The following is a 22,773-nucleotide window of genomic DNA, read 5'->3' on the forward strand; positions in this document are numbered from 1 at the left end:
TGTGGTGTTTTTGTTACCTAAGAATGAGCCATTTATGTCTGCATACGAAGCAGGTCCTCATCTATGGAGACTGCCATGTAGAACTGCCATGTGTCTACAGTAGCCCAGAGCAGTCAAACCAAACACTGACTCTAGAAAGGGCTATCTTCGTTCTCGCTTCGGCCATTGTCGTTAGCAGCCCTTCTAAGAGAACAAGCATCAGAAAGACATTGATTTCATTTTTTTATGTGAAACTGCTTTATTTGGTGTTACCTTTGTTTACCTGTTAAAATTATTGGGTCTGATTGTTTTGGAGAGCAACAGACCTCTACATATAATTTGGTTCCGGTAAAAACCTTATGAATGTTATCATAAAAAAATTGCTGGGCTTGCAGCAGGTCTGTGGCATTCCAAATATTTATGAAAAAAACACTGATTTGTAACATAAAACTGCTTTATGTAGTGTTGTGACTGGTTTATTCACCTGGTCTATTTTTTTTGGAAGAGACCTCGGTGTGTAATTCAGCTCCTGGTAAAAACTTCCTGAACAATGAACACTGAAGGAATCCTAACTGGGGCGTCATGCTTGGCCAAAGGGAGTTGGTTGCAATCTGCAGTCCTCTCCGCTCTATGACTCTAAATCCTACACAATGTTTCTTTAAATTTTACACCAATTACCAGACATTACATCGCATGGTTTGTAATCAGCTAATAAGTAGTAATGTTTATGTTTTATACAGCAAATCAGTTCATCTACTCACGTCAAGAGAGGCAAGCACCAAAGGAGGAGCCTTTAGAAGAGGAAGAATATGAGGATGATGTCCCCATGTCCCCTACCATCAGCCACAACCTTGACCCTCTTGATCAAGGTAATATTATGAACTACAGTGGTATGCAAGTGAAAAATAACAGAGATCTTCTGACCTTTACCTTTGATTTCTGTGTTCACAAATATGCTCACTGAAGACATTAAGATCCCGTTGAAAAAATGGTTTCAGTTTTATTTTCTAGATCAATTGTTCTTTGTTAAATCTCTATTTTTTTGTTTCCTGATCACAAATACAATGTCTGTGTCTAATGTGTGTGTTGTGTTTCATAGCTAAACTCTACTCCTGTCTGGACCACATGCGGACCGTGCTCGGAGATGCAGTGCCAGATTCAGTCCTGAACCAGGCAGCCATAAGATGTGGATTCGACCCACAGAGGGCACTGGATGCAGTCCTGTCTGAAGACGCTAAGACAGCCCCGGTTACCAGAAGTACCAATGAAGAGACAGCTTCGGTGGCAAGAGTTAGCCAGGAGAAAGCACCGCTTCCACAGAGAACAAAACCAGAGGCTGAGAAAGGTACGCCTGGAGCAGATAAAATTATGATCATTTAATAGGTCAGGAATTGTTGTCCTTGACTGGTCCACTGTAGTTACATAGCGGAGAATGGATATTGGTGGCATTTGTACATTTTCTCCAGTTATTTGCCAAACGAAGCCCAGGATCTGAAAAGGCTTTTATCCTATATTCAAAATGATTGAAATATTGGACAGTTAGTCAGCTTATAATACAGTTTTTGCTGGCCATGTAGCTGTTGAGGGATCTAGTTTTGTTTCTTAAAGAATACTCAATTACCTTATCTTATAAACAAAGACTCATGCATAAGCCCTAGCCCATGTGTAATAACTGGTAAATAGGAAGAAGTAGTTCAATATAGATAGACACTGCCAGTCAAAAGATTTTGAATATCCTACATTTAAGCATTTTTGATTTAATTTTGAAAAAGAGTCCCACTTAAATACAGGTAAGACTCACAATTCTACAATAGTTAAGTAGTAGGTAAAAGTAAAATCATCAATATATGTGGCTTTTTGTCAAGGACTCAGAGCTTATCAGCAAAAATATCTCTAATTACTTAAAGGGCCACAGAGAAATTTCCCCAAAATAGGTGTAGGAGTTTTGACGTAGGTCTCATTATTATAAAACAGGGTTCATAACTTAACCTGGGTTAACAAATAAGAACTCCACTGTTAAAATAAATTAATTTATTGATAAGTTTTCAACTATCAAATTAATCAGCAACTACTTTGATAATTGAATAAGCAATGTGAGTATTTTTTTAATTCTTAAAATAATTTGTGGTTTATAACATAACACAAAAGATACTGATACTTTGCTGTTTTTTTTTTTTTTTGATAAAAAATGCATTTATACATATGCATACATATATACATATACACTTATATATACACATACACATGTGTATTTGTGCATCCCACATTTTGTAAGTAAACCTTTATATAATCACCTAAACTATGACTTATTTAAAAAATAAAACAAAACTCAAAATTCTCAGATTTCAGCTTCCTGCATGTATTTCCTGGTATCTCTACTCTGATATGACAGTAAACTCAATATTTTTGGATTGTGGACCAAACAAGACATTTGGGGACACGTCATCTTTGGCTTGGGAATAATATATCTGCATTTTTTTCTGACATTTTCTGACTTTCTGACTAAACAGTTTATGAAATAATGAGAAAGTTAGCGACAGATAACTTGACAATGAGTATTATGGCTAGTTGCAGCTCTGGACTGTTGTAGAATGGACTCATGGATCATCTTAGTGAAACAGAAAACATATGATGCTGAATCGTAATATTTCTGACTGAATATTTGTGGATTATTACTTAAGATGCCTGAACAAAAGACCATTTTGCATTATGTTAATTACTAATGTGTTTGAAGCTTAACAGCCAGGGGCATTTCACTGTTTATCTCAGAACAATTGTGTGCAATGACACATTAAAGTCATGCAAATGTTTAACAAAGTGCCTTCTTTCTGCTCTTGTCCCTCTTGTTTATCATATAATTGATCTGACTTCTGTCCTGTGGTCCTCCTGTCCCTCGTCTTCGACAACTGCAATTGGCTTTCGTAAGGTAAGGAGCCAGCTTGTCTGCTTCTCACACAGACACTTCATCCAATGCACATACACCTCAGGCTGATTGGTGCAAACACACACACCCGCATGTGCAAGCAAGTGCATTAAACTTGAGCGACCTCTTACATAAGGCTGACCCTGTGGTTAGCAGCTCTGAAAATCCAAATTTTGTCCATGAGAATGGTGGTTGCATTAGCAGCTGTGCCAGCCTGGCACAGCTTATGTCTGAGCACGAGCAGAGGAGTAAGGCAACAGGAGTAGTAGATGAAGGGCGAAGTTTGTGTGTTCCCTCACTTAGTGCTCTCACCATAGGATCTCATTCACCTCCGTCCATTATGTCCAATCAGAATAGTCTTTCACTGGGAACTCTGGCATCTTTAAACATGACTTCTCAGGGCTCAGCCCCCGCCCTCCTCTCAGTTTCACTGAATAGTCTGTCGCTAAACAACCCCAAAATGATAACTGCAAGCTCTTCTCTGGCTGCTTCTCCTGGGTTTGGAAGTCTCAGTTCTGTCCTCTTGAGCAATCAGCACCCAGTGGGAGTTGGGACTGGAGGCAAAGCCACAATAGCTGATCCTAAGGGAAGCCCATCACTGGCTGATTTAATCCAGGAACATTCAAACCGCAGCCCAACTATCAGTAACTCCTTCCCTACTCCCCAAAGTAGCATAACTTCTGTGACGTGTCAGGGGGTGGCTGCACCAGCACAAACACTCTCGCTGTCCGGGCTCGCTTTACAGCACCAAAACAGGAATATGAACCTTCAGTGTCAATTACAGAGCACTGAACGACCAGCAAACACTTTCACATTACCTAAACCAACCAACAATACGCCTGCATGCCTAGGTGGGACTGTCTCATTATCTCAGCTAGCCCTGCAGCATCGACTCAACAGCTCCTTCACTTCCCCTCAGCCTGTCAGCGCTGGGTCTTCAAGTGCACTGAAACAACCACCTGGCATCTTCGAGCCGCCCTCTTTGTCACATTTGGCGTCTGAACACAAAAACAAAACCTCAGCCACCTCAAATGGGTCACAGTACTCCCTCACCTCGCTCCTTTCACCAGCAAAACCAGAGAAGGCTGATGTGTTAGCACAAAGTACAACAGAGGGTGCGACCAAGTTTAAACTCGACCGCAAACCTAACCACCAGAACGTCAAGCCACCTAAGATGCAGCAGACGATTGATTTGAGCGCATTGATGGCCCAGTCAGATGGAGCAGGCCCTCGCCACTTCGACAACGACCTCCCGTCACCATCCTCTCCGACTCCTGTCGCCATGGGGCTGGATTCGTCTGTTTTTGCACAACCATCAGTATTTGCAATTACTTTGTCGATTTCGAGCCGCAAACGACAGAAGAGGATTAGGAATACATTGAAGGCAACAAAAAGAAGTAAAACGACAGGAAGTGGATACCAGGCATTTTTGTGTAAATCGCAGGACAAATCAGAAGAGCCGCATACTCCACTCTCGCCAATTGTACCGTTCTGCTTCGACACGCCTTCACCTGACGACATTGTCCGTGCTAATCAGCGAAAAGCTTTCACCAGGTAGACAAGGGGAAATAAACGGCACTTAAAGGAATTCTTGACCCCCCTTATAAGCATTTGTATATTAATTACTCACTCTGTGTTATGTTGAATTCATGAAGTAAACTTTGTTTTTCTTGCAGGCCTCCATGGTGAATGAAGAGTCAAAAAATGCAACATTTTTGAAGAACTGAAGTCATAGGGGGCCATGTTTAACAAGAGCAAAACTCTATCAAAACATGTGATATATATCACACATTTCGCGCAGTACAATCCAGGTTTCATTTATCCAGTCGTATGCTCAGTACTCACCAAACAGAGAGACCTTCATGACAGGGAACTCAACAGAAAGTGAAACTAATTTATACACTCTTCTAAGCCAGACTCCAATGACGAGAACAGCAATTTTACCTCACTGAACACGGAGTTGCCGGTCCACCACTGCCTTGATCAATTAGTTTGTTTGTGTTATTGTGTAGCATTGATGTTTTAAAGGGTTAGTTCAGATTCCCCAAATTCACAATAAGGCAAACAAACTAACTGATTGAGGCAATAGTAGACCAGCCGCTCCCATGTTCAGTGAATTAAAATTAGCTTATTTTTCCATCCAGTCTGGTGGCTTTTACAAGAACATAGACTGGGAACTGAAGCGCTTAACAGCTTTCCCACCAGAATGCGCCGGCTGACAAATGTAAATCAGTGAAAATATCATAAATATTATTCATACTTAGACTGCTGTAGACCTGCTTTTCCTGTGTTCAGCAACGTGAAAATCTTTTTCAGTGGAGTCAAGCTTTAGAGAGAGCATAGATAAATCCCTGTCTAAAGAAGCTGTCTGTTTGGGAAGTTCTGGATTATACTGCAAGAGTTTGTAAACAGATGTTTTGATATATTTTTTACTGCTAAACGTGGACCCCTATGACTTCAATTAATCAAGAACTTTATCAGTATTAGGATTCTTCGTTCACTGTAAAGGCATGCGAGAAGAAGAACAGTTTTCTTGATTAATTCAACTCAGGGTTAGTAGTTGACATACAAATTATTATTTGGGGTGTGTAGTATTCCTTTAATTCAGCTGCATCTAAGTTGGTGCTAAATTGTTCTTACTTGGGATGAGAACCACCACCAGCCGAACTAAACTCAAAGAGATGCGGCACTCAGGGTGAACAGTCTTTTTTGTTATGTCCCACAATCAAATATGTGAAGTAAAGAAACTTTGGGACCAACATAGCAACAGAGTGACATACTGAACACTGATAAAAACAAACTCTGCTAGTACCAGTATCAAAACAGCATTATGCATTTCTTTTTTTATAGAGCTAAGCAAACAAGTCTTATGTTGCTTCTACATATCAAACAATTATTAACACAAACTTTATAAACCGGTAAGTCTTTCTGGCAGCTGGAAAATAATCGCAGCTAAGTTTCAAATGACCATTCGTGTTTTTAAAATTTTTAGAATACTTTTCTCCTTATTTACTGTAATTACCTTTTTTTTTCTGAATTTTAAATATGAATCTTATTTTTCTATGCTCAGATGGCCATTGGCTTTTTAATTGACATTTTTTTGAATGATAGTTATGTAGTTTAATCTTATACAGGGAAAACTCAAAGCATATCTCTTTCTGCATGGCCTCTTTTTTAGTTTTTGATCTGCATCAACCCTCAAAAAGAGCAAAAGAGGTTGATTTTGTTTGCAGGTGTGCTGCAGCTATTGGAATATGGATCAGTTAACCATTGTTCTGGTTTACTGCTGCCTGTGTTTGAGATCATGGGGTAGACTTTTTGGTTTAGAGGACACCTGGAGATTTTCCCATGAGGGAGTGAGAACAAACACATGCACGTGCAGGCAGACAGACAGACACACACACATACACACACACAAAGTGAACACTTTTAATGTTTAATATTAAAGAAATGAGCTTACTATGAATGCTAGCATTGTGAATAAAGAGTGCACTGGATGAGTCAAAATGAAAGCCTCCGGACGTGAGGTAAAGGAGGCTTTCCTTGCTCTTACAAGCTTTTAATATTAAAATGTTACATTGAGTTTGATTCACACTGGGTGTGTCATGACAGTCTGCCAGAGGTTAATTTGTCAATTTGGAAATAAAGATGACTGAATTTACACACTCGGAATGCACCTGTGTCAGGGCGTGTCTCTCTGGTTGTGTTTTGGTGTGCTTTTGCGTGCGGGTGAAATATATCTATAATAGATCTTTTTAGGGTTGTTATATTGAACTAATTCTACATAATCACATAAATTGGTGCTCTGTTCTCTATGTATGTATAAGTATATACGTATATGTTTGTACTGTAGTAAGTCTATATTCAAGGGTGACATATTTAGGAGATAGAAAAATACCCATTTGCAAAATCAAAACTCTGCTTTATGTATGTATGTAATCCTCTTACCTGTAGTGCTTTTTATCCATCTAGATTGTTTTTTGAGTTGCTGAGTGTTGGAGTCGTCGGCTGTAGAGATGTCTGCCTTTTCTCCAATACAATGGAACTAGATGGCACTCGACTCGACAGCAATGTCTCTATCCAGAGATCATGATCCAGTTACCTTAGAGAATCCACAGACATTTGGAGTGGTTTCATGCAGGAACTATTTTCTGTATACCAGACTTTGCGCAGAAATAAGCATGCATCTACCGCTATCTCACCTAGCACCACTGAGCTACAGCTGAGGAGCACGCTGTTAATGTTTACATCTCGCACTGTCATGAGCATGAGCCTCTTGTCCATGAGTAGATACATGCTTCTCTCTGAGCGGTGATTCAGTTTGCCGGTGTATTTCGGTTGGAAGAAAGTAGAGTGCCCCAAAAATGAGTGCTAAAAGACAGAAATGAATAAGCATTTTAGCACTCCCTGTTCCCTCAAGCCTTGTTGTGGGGGCAATTTAATACAACCATTGTGTAGTTCAGTCATAGCCTAACAGTAGCTTTTGACTTATGATGATCCATTTACACTTCAAAAATCCTGAAGGTGGTTGTCATTTGTGAAAATTGTCTTGCTGAAGAAAAGTGTAAATAACATAAACGTTTGTTTGCCACGGAGCTAATTTTTTGCTATAATCCAAAACTCAATGGGAAAATCCCATTGGTTTCTAGGGGTGATGGGTGATGTCAACTTCCGCTCTATAAATCCCACATGTAACTGCTAACAACAAAGTCTGTTGATTATCTTGAGTAAACGGTCATGATTTTTGTAAAGAGACTTCGCTGTTTTCCGAGTTTTTCAGATGTAATTTTTGGGCAATTTGAGCACCACAAACTTAGTGCCATCTAGTTCCATTATATTGGAGACAAGGCAGACATCTCTACAGCTGATGTCTGCCACTGACACCAAAACAATCTAGATTGGTAAATAGCACTAGAGGTAAGAAGGAAAATATGTATCTTTGATTATGTGGTGAACTGTACCTTTAAGGCCGCTCACATTTTTAGTTTGAGTCATTGGTGTAGGTTTGAATGAAGAATCTTTTCCCTTGAAAAATGCATGGTTAAAACTTCAGATTGGACAAGTACGGGTTAAAGGGTTGGTAGGTAATGTCATATAATACTGTATATATAGTATATGTGGTCTCAGGAGATGATCAGAACTGATGTTAAATTTTCTTGACTGTTAAGTTATTTTCTTGCACTGCCTGATTGTTGTCTTAAATGTGAGACTGCTCTTTGAAGGAAGGATTTGGGCGAGATGTGTGTGAACTTTATACAGGTGCAGAGAGCTGAGTGAAGTGGACCCTCAGGGTGTCAAACAGACTGGTGAGCCTGAGGGAAATGATAGATAATAAAGGATAGATAGTGGTAATAATGACAAGTCAAACATTGGAAGTCAAACAGGTTTCTGTGTGTAGGCGAGGTCCTGGGAGCATTGTGATGTTTGAAAATAATTAAGTGTATTAAGGATGTTGTTTGTGAGCGAAGATATTCATCAGTGTTTCATTTAGATGTGAGAATCTAGAAATGAATAAGTCTCATTAGCAAGTGGGTTTGTCCAGCAACTGTTTTGTCCTTTTTTTCTCGCTTTTTTTAAGGCAAACCAGTGTGTGGGTTTGAGCAGGAAGCTGCAGTCTTGGAGAAAATGTCAGCCCAAGCACACACAACAACTCTGCGCAGCAGCCGATCATCTTTACACTGCGCGTTTCTCACACACCACCTACGTAGGAAAAATCTGATCATGTCTCTCAGCTTTCACAGCTTTGTAGCAGGCTTTGACAGATCAAATCATTTTGTGTTTTTACAGGCTCTGCAGTTCTGCAAGGCGTACATGTTGCACAAACATAGTGTTGTTGTGATGTGGTGCCAATGCTGGAAAATACCATTTTAGGCACAAGTGGTCAAAAGAAAGCTGGTGCACTTGGACTGACACGCTGACAGTAGTGCTGCTTTGTTGTGGTGTGATTTGTTTACAGGAAAAATGGCTAAGAGAGAAATAGGGTTGTTTATTTAAAGGAAAAAGTTGCATTCTTATTACAAGAAATACAAGCGTTGACCTCATAAAGCATTAATGTGACAGTTTGGAGAAGGCTTGCACAGTGGCATTAGAAAACATTCTGGTTAATTTATTATCTATATGTTGTGGTTTTGCGGTGTGAATCAAAAAACCCATGACAGCAACATTTTTGTGCAAATTTATCAATGGAATTGAAGAAATATTGTGTTCATAGGGGTATTCGGTCATGACTTTAGATGTTCTTGGGTCAGCGTGGCACCAATCTTGAAGTTATTTGTGTATAGATTACCAGTTGCTTGCTCAAGTTGGAAACTAAGTGTTCATCTCAAAGTTATTCCCCTGATTTTAATTACGATTTGAAAGGTTAGGTTAGTTTATTTTTGCATAACTCTACACACTAACCACAAAACCTTACACCAAACCAGCAAAACCTTATGCATCTCTTGTGAAAGCAAACAATTCTTGCAAAACTCTTTTTAATAAATGTATTTTTGCATCAGTACAGCCCCCACAAAACAATTTGAATAAGCACCCAACTAAGCACTGATAATATAAATTCGAAAGACTTGCTGTGTACAGGGCATAACGTTAGCAGTTTGTAAAAGCTATATTTGTAGTAAACACATACGCACAGATATCCAAATGTTTTAAGTATGGATGTGTATTCCAAACATAACACACTATCAATACAAATAACGGGCAAAAGGTCTTTCATTTTTTGATTAGTATTATTTTTTGATGGTTTTCATACTCAAATAACTAAATTGCAGTAGAAGAAAACAATAACTTTTGTTAAAAAAATACAGATAATAATTAGGCTAAATCTTGCTCCCTTTGTGGGTCCAGCCATAAGGCCTCATCCACATTACATGTAGTGTTGTCTTGAGTTGGGCAGCAATGGAAAAGTTGTGTAGGAATGTAGAGACAAGTGTTCACAGTTTTTCTAAAAGTATTTAAATTACACACTGAGTGTGAAACAGAGAACATGCATTTTGTGTGGTTCACTCTGTAAAGGCCTTAGTTACAAGTGTTAATGGTTGCAAAAACTCGTGCTTCAAGAGTAACTTACAATTTTTATCGGATGTTAAAGAAAACACAAAAATGTGGTGATGGTGTGCATTTGGGATGGGTTTATTCTCATGTCTGGGTTCATAACATGATGCAAAAAGACTTCCCCATAGAATTACATTGTGAAAGAGACTTCAAAAATCAGTGGAGACTTTTTTTCAAGCGTCACAACCCCTGCAAAATGACTCATTTCACAATCAGACTTGATGGCTAATCCGGAAGTTTGCTGCTTGGCCGCCATAATACTCTTGTGTGCCTGTCCTATGGGCCCAATAATGCTGAAAATTCTGGTCATTTCATATTGTAGTAATCTATCTTTTGGCTTCATGTATCACTGAGCAACTTTCATAGGACTAAATGGGACCCCAATCTCCAGTTCTTTTTATACATCGATCTTCCAGATGAGCAGTAACACAAAAAAAAAACACCACTGGACTCTATAACTTTGTTAAGCAGAAGAGCTGTGATTGGAAAATGTTTGTATCACAGACTTAAAAGAGATTGACTTTTTTTTTTTTTTTTTTTTAAGTATTTTGGTAAACCACATAAATCCTACATTGACATTATCATGCTGTAGGTCAGACACATATCCCCCCCCGGCAGTTGTATTTTGAAATCTGTCTTTTAACAGTAGGTGAGAGTTCTCAGGTGGCTGCTATGACTCAAGGTTGACAGTCTGCTGCTTAGTAGTTGGGTGAAGAGGATGAGGAGATATCTTTATTCATGTCATTCTATGAAATGTCGAGTGGTGGTATTCTCATTGTGTGTGTGTGTGTGACTCATTCTAAAAGGGGTCAGATTGGTCCAACTCAAAGCTTGTACCTTAGACAGCAATCTCATTTCCTTCATTCATACCCTCAGTGATTGTTCAAATGTGAATGAAGTTTAACTCATAGTTTGGTTGATTGCTAAATACATTCGTTAGATGGATGGTATGTGCGAGAAAGTGCCAGAAAGTAGGTGTCATTCCTAACATATACCATGCAAGGTAACTTCAGTTCATCCTCTCTGGTGGAAATCACCTTATGTAGGACTTTAAGTATAGTTAAGATTTTTTAAGCAGGGTTATCTGAGGTACTTATCCATAGTCAGTGTGTTACATACTGCAGATGTCAGTCTGACATAGAAGCTAAGCGAAAATCAGTATCAGTTTAAGTGCATGCAGTATTGAGAGTATTTTCACCACTTTACCTTTCTGTCAGACAGCCCTTTCTGATGAGTAAACTAATAACGGTGTCAGTTCCACATTTACGCTCTTGTCAAAACCGCCAGACTCTATTGACAAAAGCAGTCAGTTTACCCCCTGAATGATGCTGGTCTGCCTCTGCTTCCATCGGTGAGTTTGTTTGTGTTATTTTGCGACTTTGGTGAATCCAAACTAACTGTTATAAATGCCATACTCGCACAGTAATACAAACAAAATGACTGTTTGAGGAGGCAGTTGACCAATAGCATCTGTGTTCAGTGATGTTAAATATGTGTTTTTCTCAATGGAGTCTGGCTTTAAAGAGAGCAATACAACGGCTTCATTTTTCTTTTCGAAATCAGTGTCTGATGTCAAAGTAAAGCAGTACAAATATTCTAAATATAGAGTACCTTAAATCTGATGTTTATTTTTTTCTTGGGTTGGATTTTTTTAGGTGGCAAAAATGTAATTTGTTTCTAACCCCTCCACAGCAGTAGATTGCTTAGCTTCCATGTTGGACTAAAGCCTGCTTCTCCAAACTGCTGGCGTGCTGACCTCCATCTACTATATGTAGTATACTCTCTATGGATAAGCACAGCACACAACCCCAATTCAAAAAAATCTGCATTACCCCTTTAAAGCATGAATTGAATGCTTACACTCTTTGTACTTTGTTTCACACGCTTCCTATCCCTGACATAGCTTACTTTCATACAGACCTATTGGCCCAGATTCAGACACAATAATGAGTCAGTAAAAAAATCCCTCTTTTCCCCCCAACATTTCCCCCACGGTAGGCCTGTGAAGTTTTGAGCTCAGACAAACATTATTCTTGTCTTTCACAGCCTCTAGTGGCATCGAGTGGTAAAGAAAAACTGAATTGTAATCTTTTAATTGTGATGGCAATCAAAGCAGTTCATTTGTTTATTATTTATTTATAAGAAAGTGTTTTACTTTTAAAAGGTGTAGCATGTGAGTAGACTTCTCTCCCTTTGCCTCTGTCTCCCTCTTGAATAACCACCTTGCCCTGCGAGACTGTCAGTCACCCCTCTACCTGTTCTTTCAGCCAGAGCCCTTGCTATTTTTCTTTTACCTTCATACATGTGTGTGTATTTGGACTGGGGGGGTGCATAGTGGCGGGTGGGGGGGGGGGGGGGGGTTATATTTGCATATCCTGGGCGGACTCCTCTTATCCTGTGCTCAGTTGGGCCCTCAGGCCAAGGTGTACAGATGACTCACTCACTCTTTAGTCACTGCAAGGGTCCCCTATACCAGATAAATCCTGAATGGGAGGACACCAACTGTTTACCTGCCAGTCTAAACAGTGTGAAGAGATCCTGCTCCAAGCCTCAGAAGCTGATTGCACCGTATAGTTGTTCTCAGGCCGCCCTTCTTAGTGCTGCCCCAGGCCAGCCCCAAAAAAGTATCTGCCAAGTCGGTTGTTTGCAAAGGTATTATAATGTTTTGACAGAGCAACACGTCGGGTGGTTAGCAAAGGGGTTATTTATCACTTAAGACCTTGGGGTAGTTGTGTAGGGTGCGTCTGTCTTTTTTCACACCAAGTTAAAAGAATAAAGGTGAAGATCTAAAATAAATAACCTTCGGGTACTAAATGATCATCGGTTGGTGATGAAGATGCCTAGTTTTTATCCGTGTTGCAGTGTAAATAAGTACTTTTACTCAAGTAAAAATATGAGGTGGTTGTAATTTGCTGGAGTTTTTCTGTTTTATGCAGTTTATACTTCTACTCCACTACATCTTGGAGCTCAATATTGTAATTTTTACGTCACTAAATTATCATTATTTTTTCATCATCTTCCTGTTGAGTGAAAACCATGTATTTCCATATGTGTTGACTTTGAATTAGGGATGCACGATATTGGACCAAGTGATCAAGTCTCTTCTTAAGTGGAGTAAACATTTTACTATACATACTCTTATCGTGATGGCCCTTCAGCAGATGGAAACATGAAATACAATGCTTTTCAGTATATGTAATATTCATTCATTGTGCAAAATAAGAAAATTACGTCAACTTAGGGTTGATGTTTTGTATGTGTTTACTTGGTCAATTAGAAAATAAAACTGGTTTGTGATATCGGTGGATTACAGTATTTAGTTTTAAAGCCAATATCTGGGCATTCTGATGACACGCTGATGATCTCTTGATTATTTACTTGTTGAGAAAATTTTCATACTTCTTAAGTTAGATAAAACTCATTTAAAAAAACTCTTGGATCAGCAGGAAAATGCATCGTCACAAAGCTTAAAACAGGGCTGTTTTTCTGATTCCATGAAAAGTTGACCTCATGGACACTGGTGGTTCTCACAGGACAATGACGCTACAAACATATGATTATCTTTTAGAGTATGATCGGCGTGTCCGCAATTTGGAGAAGCAGGCAGGAGTATCAACACAGATGCTAAGGAATGTATTGCTGTGGAGAGATCAACAACAAAATGCATTTAAGGCTCAGTGTACACATAGAGATATTTTTCAAAACTGATGTTTTCCCCCTCCGTTTAAAAATTCTGTCCAAAGTGTACAGCCTGTCTGTCTTTTTCAAAAAGCCAACTGGAGATCTCATTACTGTAGATTCCCCTTCAGTATATTGACAAAGGAGCTCACTCAAAAATACCAGTGATGCTCTGGACATGCAAAAGTTTTCTTTTTTTTCCTAGGGTACTCACATCACACAAAGCAACAATGGGAATGTGTGAATTGAGTAGAAAATGTCATTGTTTCCCAAACTCTAATTTGCATGTCCACACAGACACAATAACCAGAGTTTTGAATGATCTGCACCACAAAAGACATTTTAAAATTCAAAAATTGTTAGAGACCTAAAACTCTGTTTGCGTGTGGAAGAGAAGCCAAAACATAGAGGAAAATATCCTTTATAAAAATCTATATAAGTGTAGACAGAGCCTTAGTCACAAAAAAAAAAAATATCTCAGTGTAAGTGTATGCTATATTTACAATATTTTGACTGCTTTATCTTGCAGTCAGACTGCAATTTCAGAAGGGGAACTGGAGCCATGATATTGCTGTCTTCAAATCCAGACTCCATTGAGAAACTGTAAAACTGTAATTATAACTTGCAGGAGCAGCTAGTCTACTGCTGCTTCAGTCAGTTAGTTTCCCTATGTTATTATATGATTTTGGCCTTTAAAAGGTTGTTTTGAATTCACCAAACTTGCAGTACACAATAACAAAAACTAACTGATCCAGGCAGCAGTAGACCAGCAGCTCCCATGTTCAGCAAGGTAAAATTACTGTTTTTCTCAATGGAGTCTGGTGCCTTCAACGAAAGCATAGCTTTCCATAGCTGACCCACTCCACAGCAGTACATTGTACCCTCCTTGACAGTACTCCTGCATGCTTCTCCAGACTTGGGGAATACCAACTGACTGACTACCTCAGACAACCTCACTTCAAAAGATCCAAACTATCCCTTTACTAACATTTACAGCAATAAAAGGCAACTTACACATTGATGTAGCAGTAATATAATAAAAACAAACAAACAAATATACTACCTTTACTTTAAATACTGACAATACTTGCATACTTTTACTAAAGGCTGTAATGCATAACTTAAAGTTGTACTTGCGTATTCACAGTATCTTATTAGTACTTCTATAAAGGTATAGGATCAAATTACTTCCTTTACCTGTGTTTTTTATTGTGGTTTATCTCCAAAGTGTACACAGGGTGAGGTGTAGGTCCAATTATCTGATCCTAATGATCTTACTGGATGTAATGTGATCTAATGAGATCAGTTGTCTCACAGCCGCTGTTCCATATAAGTGAATTTCAAGCTGGCTGGTGTTTTGTTTGACACAGGTGGCAGAAACCTCCACGTCACTGTAGTCAGGACATGAAAAGCCCCCAGCTGCAGGAAGAACCGAAATTCCCCAGATAATTATTTTTTCCATTTCATGTTGCCGCTGACTACAGGATAGATAACACAGTAATGGTGCAGATTTAAGTGATGTGTGGTGTTTTTAGGTGCCTTTACTGCAGGGGCCCATCTCTTATAATTACAGGCAGTTTTCAAACCTTTCTGTGTAGAAGTACATTTATCCATTGTCAATTTTGAATGGCTGGCAGTTTTACAAAGCTGTCACAGAACATTTGCTGATTTATGTTGGTTGTCCTTTTTCCCCAACTTTTGAATAGATAAGTATCAGTGTGTGGGGATAAACAGCATGTGAATGCCTCTACTTTGTACAGAAAAAAGTCTCTTCAGTGTGCAGTGAGCTGCCTCCCTCTTGTATCAGTGTTTCAGAATGAGAGGGACTTTTTCTCTAATGCGAAGCCAGTCATTCAGAGAACGCTTGGTTAGAGAAAGTCCATTAATAATTCTGTTGAATCAAACAACCTTCTACTCTCATTTTCCCTCAGGGTATTTTTTTTATGATGGGTGAAGTGCATGAAGCCTTTAGGAGCATGCAAAGGATTAGAGGGATTGATAAAATGCATGCTTAACCAAAGCTGTAAGATGAAAAAACATATTTAAGTACACTTTAAGTCCCAAAAGACAAACACAAACTTGTTGATAAAGGTCCCAAGACTGAAGCTGTTTTGATATTAACTGAAAATATAAAAGGAAAGCAGTATTTTATGACCAACATCACTTTTCCAAGTTCAAGCAAATCAACAACTTTTGGTATTTACATGTTGTGGATGTCTCTTATGTGCACATTTGTTTAAATTTGTTACATGTGTGATAATACAAACATTCACCTCCAGTCCTGCACTTTGCTGAAGCGACACCTTTTTCAAAAGATTCATTCTGTGAAATGCTCCGTCACACTGTTGCTCTGTTTATGTGAAGACGGGAGGTAACGGCCACTTCTGAAATTAACCCTCTATAAGCCAGGATGTCACTGACATACACATGCACACAGACGCACACGAGGTGCTGTAGGCTTGACTGTGCAGCCCAGTCTAAATGAATCAGTAGCAGGTTGATATGACTGGGACTGGTGGCCATTGGGACTGGGATGACAAAGCAATGACCTCAACACTCCTGCAGAATATGAACAAGCAGTCACATAGATGGAGGCTCAGAGTGCAACTGATTGCATCACATGCTCACACTGAAGAAAATGAACACCCTGTGCTAGTTAGGCACACAGCTATGACAAAGAAAACAGTCATAAACTGTACATTTTACTAACATCCTCCGGACGTCTAAATTCCACAGTAGGGGAAATTTGCTGAATGAGCTTTCTTATTATTTTAGAATTTTACCATGTACTTGTTTTATTTTGTGAATGTAGGCATTATTTAAACAGATGTATTGAAAAAAAACTCATTAATTTATTTTGATGATGCAAAGTCACTGTTTATCAATTACTCTATTCCCAAAGCAATATTTAACTAAAACTAAAGTAAACTAGTTAGCTCACTGAAATAAGAATAAGAACTAGAATTAGGAAAAAAAAAAAAACGAACTGAAACTACATTGTGTCTTTAATATCTAACTAAAATAACATAAAAAATATATAGAAAATGTCTTTGGTTTTTGTCAGTTTGGTCACATTTCTTAACACAGTAAGCATGATTGGTGCAAATGGTGGATGAAATACCTGAAAACCGCACTTTAGTATAAGCACAGATTTCATGTCAGAAAATGACTCTGGTAGAAGTTAGTGAGTAAAAGTCTTACATAATTACTAATTTATGATGTTAAGTGCACTTAAGTATTGAAAGTAAAAGTACAAATTAATGCTGTATACAAAAAAGCAAGTGATCATTCAGTAGGGTTATGTCTTTGTAACTTAAACCACCTTAAAATGGAGCCTACATCACACTTGAAGAAAAATAAGGCCTTTTTCACAACTTAAAGGATTTAAAGAACAAATTACAGTTTTTCCTTCCCTCCCATTCCTTTATTTGTCCGTCCGTCGGTCTGTCCCGTCTTTTAACATAAATGTATACATATTAATTTAGGGAATCTGGTGAAGTTGACAGAATTGTAAAAAGTCAAGTGAAGTACAGATACTCCCAAAAATACTTCAGTACTGTAACAAAGTACTAACATTTTGTTAAATTATACCACTGACTGATGTATGTATCTACTCGAAGTGTTGTTTCTGTTGTAATATGTATTTAACTTCTTAAATCGTGCTCCTGACAAATCCTCCTGTATTATCAAAAAACAACTAAAACTAATACTGAAACTGGCAAAAGCTAAACAATAAAAACCAAACTGAAAAAAACCCACTCTGGAAACTAACAGACACTTAACTGTATTGGAAAAAAATATATAAAAGAAATAATTAAACAAATGAAAAACACAGAACTAGTAAAACTTTGTCCCAGACCTAGAAAAGCAGAACCGAAAGATCAAATCTCTCATATGACAAATTTGTAGTCAAGGGCTGTTACGCTGACTGTCATATAATGAACCGACTTTTGAAACTTTTACATCTAGTTGAGCTTAATACAGTGATCTTCATAACTGAGGGTCAATAACATTATCTGGAACATCTAGTGGGAGAAACCTCTCAGTGTTACTGGTTGTTATGAGAGACTGTAACAACTGTTTGACAGTACATATGAACCATTTATCACAGGCTGAAGGTCACTTCTATGCTCCTTTTAAACAGGAATAAAATGCAACATGTTCCACACACAAGTCATAGTCATTTGCCACAGTGAATCATGATTGCCTTTGTTTCTGAGCAAGTGTACTTTTTTGTGCCTCTGTTCCTTGTAGCTAAAATCAGAGATGTGCCTCAAAATAAAGTGGACTCTGAAGTGGTTCCCAAAGTGGCCCGCATGACCGTTTCTGGCAAGAAGCAGACCATGGGCTTTGACGTTCCCAGGTACCTTACACACACCTGTGCACAAATACAAAACATTCCTATAAAATGATGCAAAAAATTGAAGATTACGTTTGTTTATTTTCTTTACAGTGGACCCTCTTACCCATGTTTTTGTGTGCAAGTGCCAAAAAGGAACAAAAGTTTTTAGAATTGTTCCAGTATTTAGCAAGAATGCTACAGCTGGCAGCAGTGAAATGGGCTTAAGTGTAATCATTCAGGGCATATTCACACCAATATTGTCAAACACTTTTAGCAATCTGAGCATGTTAGTCATGAAAACAAACACCTTAGTGAACATACATTGATGGTGCTCAGTTGTCCACAGGGATTACACAGCAGCTGCTGGCTGCAGGGGTCTCCTCAATACTGGACCAATTTCAGACGCCGTTGTTCCCATTAGTCACTTAGACACAAAAACATGGGAAAATAGGGTGCAGGTTAAAAAATTAATGAAGATACCCTTTAAGCTGTTATGATGTAGCTCCCTCTATATACTCTGTAAACCATTTAACCTTTGGAAAATAGTAGTTTTATTTATAATGAAAGGTAGAAGTACTATAAATTTTGATTAGCTGTGAACCTGAGTGGCGTATGATAACCCTACTTCTGATGAGCAAGTATCTTGTATAGAAATACATCAGTGCTTTTCACAGTTTTGGAAGCTGTATGCTAGAATAATCATTTGTTGTGTTTTATCATGATTAAACTCATCCACACTCTCTCCTTAGCTCAGGGGAGAATGGCGTTGTAACTCCTTCAGCACGCCGAGGTGGCAGCCCTGAAAATGCCACCACAATCCCTGCCCCAGAGGCCACACCTAAGCGTCCTGAGACCCCATCTAAGGGGTCAAATGGAGACGAGTCCTCCACAGCTCCAACCCCCGGCCGCTCTTCTGGAAAGGCCCGGCAGTCGATCAATGTCAAGGCTGAACTTGAGAAGAGGCAGGGGGGCAAACCTCTGTTGAATCTGGTGGTTATAGGTAGGAAGGAAATACATTTTACCACTCATTACTTAATTTTTCTCTCCAGTTAAGTGAATACTTAATCCCCAAATCACTATTTGTATATCAGTTACTTACCCTCACTTTGTTTATCTCGCATGCCTCTGATGAACAAAAACGTAGAAAATGATTAAGTCGTATGCTCAGTGCTTCCCAAACAGACGTATGGATGTATTTTGCTTTCTGGTGGCGAGTTGAACTGAAAGTGAAACTTATACGTGCTCTCTTTAATTAATGTACTGTAATTTAACCTCGCTGAACACAGGAGCTGCTGGTCTACTGCTGCCCCAATCATTTAGTTCATTTGTGTTACTGTGTAACTTGGTGTTTTAAAGTGTTGGTTCAGATTTACCAAAGACACAGCAAAACCAAAAATTAACTGACGGAGGCAGTAATCGACCAGCAGCTCCCATGTTCAGCAGGATAAAATTACTGTTTATGTCAATGGAGTCTGGCTTGGAGGAGAACGTAGGTAAGTTTCAGCTTATGCTCAGTTTCCCGTTTGTAAGAGCTGTTTGTTTGGGAAGTGCTGAGCATACGACTGGAGAAATGAGACTTGGATTATACTGCATGAGATTTGTGAGAGTTTGTAAACAGGTGTTTTGATAAAGTTTAGCTGTTAAATGCTGAGCCCATTGACTTAAATTTATAAAGACATTTTCTGAGTTTTGGATTCTTAGATCACTGGAGGCATGCAAGAAAAAGTTTTCTTCCAAATTCAATTTAACACGGGAGTAACTGATATAGAAATTAAATTTTGGAGGCTGAAGTATTCCTTTAATTGCACATTAACAAGGGGTAAAAAGTTGACTTTGCACAAACAAGACTGAAATAAATGACACTCACATCCATCTTCCATCCCCATAACAATTTCTTACTTGCTTACAGTGCACACATTGATATATGGTTAAATACACAGGAAATACTGCTTGACTTATTAAGCAATACACAGTACTGCTGTGATATATTAGACTGACTTTGTAATGCATTAAAGACTGAAGTGGAGGATTTTAACATATTAGTTTTTCCTATTAGAACATTTCATCAAGTTTTCCTTCTTCTAAAATCTCTTTTTTTTTCAAAACCTCATGCAGTAGATCCACATCAAAAAGTCTACACATTGCAACATAGCTGTGTAAAAAAAAAAAAGAAGTCCTAGGTTTCCCCACATCCTTGATGTATAAATATGCCAAGTTTGCTCCTCAAACATATTCTACCAATTTCTGTCTGATTTGTTCCTGTGCAGTCACTGTTAACCCTCAGTCTGCCTCTTATGTGCCCAAGTCTAAGTTTAATAGTAGCAAATGAGTCGACCTGCAGACCAGTGCAGTTGCTTAATCATGTTTTCTCATTCTCAGTTACACTAGAAAAAAGTGACTCGGTAGTTTCAGAAGTGCACATGATTCTCGTTTCTCACAGCCTGTGAAACCTTTCGTTTTACCACGGTCCTCTCCCTTCCCCCCTCTCACCCTCCATACTTGTTCCCATTTCTGTCTACATCCCTCCACTTGCGCAATGCTGCTTCTTTCCTTCTTTCATCTGTGGCTTCCCTTGGCTGTATCTTATCTTCTCTCTTCCCTTACCTGTCTTATCACTCTTGTTACATTCTTCCTCTGTCCTCACCCTGCTCTGCAACCCTTCCTGGTGCCCTCTATCACCAAACCACCCTCTGACCTCCTTTTTATTTCTCTCTACATCCTTAACTCCTCTGCATTAATTATGTTATTGCTCTCTGCATGCAGGTCATGTGGATGCAGGTAAAAGCACACTGATGGGCCACCTGCTCTATAAGCTGGGCAACGTCAACAAGCGCACAATGCACAAGTATGAGCAGGAATCAAAGAAGGCGGGAAAGGCGTCCTTCGCTTATGCATGGGTCCTGGATGAGACTGGAGAGGAGAGGGACAGGTACATTTTGAAACCAAACCGATAAATATGCATGGATAGGAAATTTTTCTATTGTCCCCCTTAACATTTAAGGAAAAGGTCAGGATTGTTTGATTGGTTTGATTGTTCCAGATGGACGCTTAATGCACACTGCAGTCTCTTCCTGCTGTGTGCTTCTGTTGATTAAAAGTCTCAAAGGTCAACATTTTGATGAAATAATTGGTGCTTGTGATAGTAACTCAATATAATATTGTACTGGGTGTTATGTGGAAAAAGTGGCTTGTACATGAGAAGGATTAAATCTTGCCTCCCTATTTTAGAGTTATTTTGCTGATTAATAATGTTGTCATGCAGTAAATACGTCCTCGTTTGCCATCTCTGTTGTTGACACCAGAGTAAAACGGAAGCGAAATACGCCAGAAACAGAAAGTAACTTGGGTGGGAATCCATATTCACTTATCAGTATCCTCTGAAGCGATTGCGTAATACCAGCAACATCTGACTATAATAGAGAGAGCCTCGCCCTCGAGAAGACGTTGCTTATGAACTGAAATTGACCGAGGCTTTAAATTCTACTTTACCTTATAGGGAAGTCCTTCAACACAACATCCACGCCCATATATTGTTTAATTTACATAATTTTTACGCCTCTACACAAATGTTTTTGCATGTTACAGATGCATTTTAACTGGGTAAAAGTTTTGGAATAAAGTTATTTATGTTTGCTGCAGAGGTGTGACCATGGATGTGGGCATGACCAAGTTTGAGACAAACTCAAAGGTAGTGACCCTGATGGATGCGCCAGGACACAAAGACTTCATCCCTAACATGATCACAGGAGCTGCACAGGTATACCAAATATTCATCAGCCTGCACAATGCATACAAACCATCACAGTGAATGAGAGACCTCCAGGTATCAGCATATATACCTCTTAATGTTGGTGTTACAGCCATGTTACACCCATCCATCAGCAGCCACCCCACTGCTCTGTTTGATCACATGGAGATTTCTGTCTCTGCTTGTCTATGTGTCGACCTGGGTGTGTTTGCTTGTCTCTCTCGCTCTCTGTTTAGACACAATTGACAAATATGTGGAAGCACTTGATCCATATTTTATCATTTATTCCAAAAACATAATTTATATTATATCTTATTTAGCCGTTATATTGTTCATGACAGATTGTCACTGTGTTTTCCTGCCTGATACACTCGCATCTTGTGAAAATATTGATCAGACGTCATAACTATAGCTGCAGAAAGTAAGCCGGCAGCAGAGCCCTGGGTGCGGTCAATGTGAGAAACCCCATTGCTCAACGCAGGAGCCGACAGGAATCAGTCAGTGCCCCATTGAAAATCACTGTGTCGCTGCATCGTTGCGTCAGCAACTTGTATCAATGAATAGCATTAAAGTCAAGCTCACTCTAGCAAAATCTGGAGGCTGAAAGTTCACAGAACACTGATCAACATACTGAAACAAAAAACGTCCAATAACGACTGCTCAACTTGATGCAGTCTCAGTCGACTGAGGGGTCTCCAACCGACGATCCAAATCTCTGACTTTCAGGGAGCAGCACTACTTAAGACAAAACAATATATTTAAAAACATAGCTAATCTTTTGATTCAGCATTTTATTTTACTTTTAAGGAGCAGTGTGTAGGATTTAGTGGCATCTAGCAGTGAGGACTGCAGGTTTCAACCAGCTGAAACTTCTCCCGTCTGCCAAGAGTGAACTGCTGGTTAGAATTCTCACAGTGTTTATTATTTTTACCAGGAGCTAAATTATTCACATAGGTCTGTTCCTCTCCTAAACAAACGGACCCGGGGCTGTATTCATAAAACTTCTGACTACAAAGCGTTGCACCTAGTGACAAAATTCTAAGAAAATCCTTA

At 39.0% G+C, this 22,773-nt stretch overlaps 1 protein-coding gene across 1 annotated transcript in view; it reads left to right on the plus strand.

The window, feature by feature from the left end:
* Positions 1 to 22,773, plus strand: part of hbs1l (HBS1-like translational GTPase) — a 35,620-nt gene that overhangs the window by 2,335 nt on the left and 10,512 nt on the right. The window contains 6 exon segments of the mRNA XM_042504101.1: positions 720 to 848; positions 1,079 to 1,324; positions 17,885 to 17,993; positions 18,722 to 18,972; positions 20,736 to 20,901; positions 21,612 to 21,729. Coding sequence (XP_042360035.1) covers positions 720 to 848; positions 1,079 to 1,324; positions 17,885 to 17,993; positions 18,722 to 18,972; positions 20,736 to 20,901; positions 21,612 to 21,729 — 1,019 coding nt within the window.

Source organism: Plectropomus leopardus, chromosome 16 (assembly GCF_008729295.1).
Source record: "Plectropomus leopardus isolate mb chromosome 16, YSFRI_Pleo_2.0, whole genome shotgun sequence".
In the NCBI taxonomy this organism is placed as follows: Eukaryota; Metazoa; Chordata; class Actinopteri; order Perciformes; family Serranidae; genus Plectropomus; species Plectropomus leopardus.